Source organism: Ornithodoros turicata, chromosome 2, assembly GCF_037126465.1.
Source record: "Ornithodoros turicata isolate Travis chromosome 2, ASM3712646v1, whole genome shotgun sequence".
Classification (NCBI taxonomy): Eukaryota; Metazoa; Arthropoda; class Arachnida; order Ixodida; family Argasidae; genus Ornithodoros; species Ornithodoros turicata.
In genome coordinates, this window is record NC_088202.1 from 63,187,988 (window position 1) to 63,192,802 (window position 4,815).

General features: G+C 42.6%; 1 protein-coding gene and 1 long non-coding RNA gene across 2 annotated transcripts; both read right to left on the minus strand.

Annotated features, from left to right (window-relative positions):
- Positions 1 to 1,845: 1,845 nt before the first annotated feature.
- On the minus strand, positions 1,846 to 4,036 carry LOC135383620 (uncharacterized). The gene is made up of 5 exons (XM_064613007.1): positions 3,992 to 4,036; positions 3,385 to 3,514; positions 2,791 to 2,934; positions 2,403 to 2,710; positions 1,846 to 2,310 (listed from the first exon to the last, which is right to left on the minus strand). Exons 2-5 carry the CDS (start codon positions 3,496 to 3,498, stop codon positions 1,935 to 1,937), a joined length of 942 nt encoding a protein of 313 aa, XP_064469077.1. The 5' UTR covers positions 3,499 to 3,514; positions 3,992 to 4,036; the 3' UTR covers positions 1,846 to 1,934.
- A 68-nt stretch (positions 4,037 to 4,104) lies between these two features.
- Positions 4,105 to 4,587, minus strand: LOC135383622 (uncharacterized). The gene is made up of 3 exons (XR_010419974.1): positions 4,509 to 4,587; positions 4,245 to 4,416; positions 4,105 to 4,158 (listed from the first exon to the last, which is right to left on the minus strand). It is a non-coding gene; the product is annotated as an uncharacterized LOC135383622 (long non-coding RNA).
- Between the last annotated feature and the right edge of the window lie 228 nt (positions 4,588 to 4,815).

Sequence of the window (4,815 nt, forward strand, 5' to 3'; positions counted from 1 at the left end):
TAGCTGAAGGCATGCGGAGGTGCGCTCCGGAGCATATCAATGACATGAGGATTGAATTCATACAAATACTTAAAAAATATGACAAAATGTAAATCTAGATTTAATGGAAGATTTAGGTGTGGAATCATTTGCTGCATCGGACATTAATATTTATTCCTTCTTATTTTTTATCTTAGTAATTCACATTAGCTGTACTGTAGTTTTTGTGCGTATTTCTGTTTGATTTAAACACCCTTGTGCTTCAGTGTAAATACAAGATTTCACATTGAAATAAATTCAAACTCTGGTTTATATGTGTTTGTGTGTGTATTGACAACTTCTAACACCAGGATATCAAGCAGAGTAACCACAGCTTCTACATTGCCCACACTCATTTTCTGAGCACAATGACAGATATCTATACCGTGCCTTACCATAATTTTCATTGTGTGCTACAGGAAGAGCTGTGTTAATAACCAAAAAAGTAATGAAGTTACAGGAAAAGTTACCAAAGCTAAAATGTAATCAGAGTTCCATGTGAAATGTGATTTAGTAAGTCTTGGACACATCTAGCATCATAGCACTCATAGAAGTAGTATGTTCTGTGTGCATACAGAAAATCAGCTTTGCTGTGATTCTGCAAAGGCCAGTTTCACCGAGATATTACTGCAAATGATAGACACATACAGATACGACATTTGAGTATGTTTGGCACAATGTAAGATTTTTTTCCCGGGAAAAGCTCACTGTGAAAATCCCTGCTAACCTTCTTCCTACTGCACAGCATTCTGGTACTAATCTGTGTGTGTAAGATCAGAGTTGTGCCTAACTCGTTACAAGTAACTCGTTACTTGGTAACAGTTACTTTTTTTGGTAACGAAGTAACGATTCAGTTACTTTTTAAAAAATAGTAATAGTAACGGAATTAGTTACAAAAATTGCTAACTCGTTACTGACGTTACTCGTTCCTTTTCTTCTGCGCGGGGGAGCACCTTTCGGCACTCCGTGTGGCGCAATGCGTGCAGACCAGGTGTGACGCAAAGTATTAGTGCAGTCCCTCGCTGGATATGTTGTTGACGTGCTAAATCGTCTTAAAAGAAGGCCCTTGTCTTTTCTCTTGTTTCCTTAATCTCCGACCATCACTCCTTCCCAAGAATGGGCACCAATTCTGCTATGGCTACAAAAAACGCGTTTCGACTTCTAGCCTTTTCTTGTCTTTGCTAAGCTTCTCAGCACCCTAAATTATGACGCAGCCACTCGTCTGTTTTTGGGAACCATTGGTGATCGGTGGCACGAAAACCGGTGTCTTTTCTCGTGTTTTCATAACCTCCGATCACCCCCACTTCGTCTGCAGATGCCTTCACACGAAAGAGAACGAAGATCACCGATGTAAATTTCGAGTATCAGCTTCTTGTGAAGTGCAATTTCTCATTAATAATGAGTTGAAGGCAAGTGACGGCATGTTTGGCTCCTTTAACTATGCGGCGGTAACGTAAAAGTAACTCGTTACCTGTGAGTAACGAGAACTCGTTACTTTTGTATGGTGGTAACGAGGAACGTATTTAGTTACTTTTTTCTGAAGTAACGGGTAACGGTATTTAGTTCCTATTTTTTGGTAACGGGCACAAGTCTGTGTAAGATGTTGTGCTCCTTGCTACATTTCCCAGTATGGCTACTGAAATTTTATATAATTTGAAATAGAATATATGTAATAAAATGAGGAATTTATTGCACAATCCACATGTCCATCTTTATGTGGCTTTATTACCCTGCAACAATGCAATCAATGTGACCGCTTGCTTACAATACAATACAATACAATGCTTATTTTATTATACAATTACAAAAAATGAAACCAAGTGCGAGACTGGTAGGTTAACCTGTGTTGCAGTCCATCTCAGTGGTGTGACGCATATTTGTAATGGCATATTTGTAGTGGCATAGTCTTCATCATGTTAATCTTGGGGCCCTTGAGCACCTACCCTCGGCCACTGCCACTCTAGTTGGCCTGCACTGCTGACAAAGTAGTTAGCATACAAGTCCCTGCACCTTGCTGCATCCCTACTATGATTGCGTGCAGAAGTGCGCTCCAGGCGGTGTTCTTCAACGAAATGCCCTGCTTCGGCATGCCAGCTCCCTTCGGTGATGTTGCCGAAGCGATCGACCTGATCGACTACTCCTGAAGGCACCCCACAACAATCAGCCAGGAAGTTGTGCAGAACACAAGCGGCCTTCACAACGTTGTCCACATTAGATGGCTTGACGTTAATTGTCGTCAGCAGTATCCTCCAACGTGAGGCGAGAATACCAAATGCATTCTCAGCACAGTGCCTGCATAGTTGGAAAAACATATAGCACAACTACTGTACATGGGAGTCTTGATTGGATATGAAACGTCAATTTTAAGTTTAAAAAAGGTTTACCTGGCACGGCTTAGCCTCAAGTTAAAAACTCTCTCCTTAACAGAGAGACCACGTCCAGAATACGGGCGAAGGAAGTTTGGCTTCAGCTGAAAAGCTTCGTCGCCCACAAAAACATGGGGGACGATCACATTTGACTGTGGCAGTTTCATCATTCCAGGCATGCCTAGGGTGCCAGCATCTAGGTGATGTCCAAGTGCAGAAGCCTTGAACACACCAGAGTCACTCTGACGGCCCTCAGCACCCACATCAATGAGTGTGAATCTGTATAGACTGTCCACAACGGCCATTAGGACGATGGAGAAGTGGCCCTAAATGGAAGGAACACGAGGTGTAAAACACAAGTCTTTGCAAGGAACGATCTTTTTAAATACCAGCAGTAATAAGTTACCTTATAGTTGAAGTACGTGCTCCCAGACTTACTAGGGGCGGCAATTCGTATGTGCTTCCCATCAACTGCTCCAGTGCAGTTCGGGAAGTTCCACCGCTCTGAAAATCCGCCTGCAATGCTTCTCCACTGTGACTCTTTGGGGGGCTGTGGGAAATTATGTATACACCAGGTTGTTCATGATAATCCACAGCCTTCTAAACATGATGACCAGAAAAGTGTTATTTATACTGCTACAGAATGTTTCGATGGGAAGTGAGCTACCCACAGAGGAAAGCTGATTCATGTGAATTGTCCGCATTCTGTGAAGATGTGCACTTGTGAAGGGTCAATGCAGAGTAGCCTTGATAACTGCAGTCGTCACATTAAGAGTCCCCCCTCCATTGAAATCCCTCTCCATTAAAATTTGTTGCTATGCAATTATTTGGGGATAAAACATGACACTGCTGTAGATAATTCTGCTGGCTTTCACAAACTGTTCATATATGTCTAATCCAGAAATAATTCTGAGAGCCTGTGGTCAAGTTTTGACACGCTTATGTTCTCCCTTTAATTTTAGAAAGCACACCTTGTCACCTTTAATTAAACAATGCATACCATCATGTGTAGATCCTTCAGCCTATTCCACAGTGCTACGCATGTTAAGTGCACAGCCTCCCGAGACGTCTCGATCCCTACTCTGTAGGCCATGGCTATGTCCTTGAAGGCCATGCCTGATGAGAGGTACCTATAACATTTTAAGCGTTCTGCTATAGGGAACAGGCAAAAAGATCATCATTCTCTAAAACTGTCTTCAATGGTATTCATGCACCCTATTATTTTTTTAAATGTATATGCATCTTTTGAGTGGACATCAAAAGTTGTACGGAGAGATTTATACACACCCCCTACATGCCCCCCCCCCAAGAAAACAAAGTTTTGCAACATTACAGTGTTTCCTGTGCATCCCCTATACACTGGAGCTTTCGTAATTTCAGCTAACACATGTTGTTAGTAATACAATGCTGTTACAATGTAACTGTTAATGACCCACCCCCGTACTTGCAATTCAAAATTACAGAATTACGCAATATTTATAACGTACTTGCAATCCTGAATAAATGATAATCCATACCAACTTTGAAAAGCAGGGCAGGTAGTAAGCCCACGAATTAGCAAGACAATGCAATTGTATGGAGGGCAAACCAATGTTGCAGGTGCTTACCGCAACGTAAGTGCGAGTCTCTCTTGTGATGTGAGTGGCTCTCTCACTACGTGCTGCTTCTTCAAATCTTCTTCTACCAGATTGTGCAGCCGATCGAAAGTCTCTGGCATCATGCGGAAGTACATCACAAAGTAATTGGAATCACCATGGTCTCTCATCTTCTTCATCTGAGGAAAAAGCAAGCAAAAACAACAATACTTATTGCGGCCGCTAAAGTTATGTAGAGTTGTTTTCGCAGTTTTGCGCTGCTTACCGCAGTCCAGTACTCGCTTTCAGTTCTCCGATCCTGCCAGAGCGGCCGAACCCACCACCGCTTCTCTTTGCGTTTCGACTCTTTTTTCCTCTTCAGAAGAAGAAGCATATCCTTCATGAGGAGTAATTCTCTCTCCCTATTCATCGCACGCAATCAAAACGAACTAGGTAATCTGCAACAGGAATATGAGTATCACTCCGTAAAGTGTTCTCCATTCTCCTACATTTTCACGGTATATCAATTAAACAATATGTAAATCCATACCTTGTGTAAAATTGAGCTTGGCAGCCGAAGTGTTGTGAGCATGCGATATCCGATGCTGCAGGAGCAAAGCACACAACCGGGACGCGAAGCGCAACCAACATATAACCAGATGGAACCAGACGAAACCAGAAGCGCCTCGGGGACGCCGGGGCACAAAAAAGGACGCACATCTTGACTGCTTGTTTACGAAAGTGGAAACAGATGACATAGCGTGCTTTCACCAGTATATAGCTACAATGCAACTATGTACGTATGAAGCGGCACAGTCAGTGCCGGTCCTTGTCGTTTTTATCCTTCGTCCTCGTCC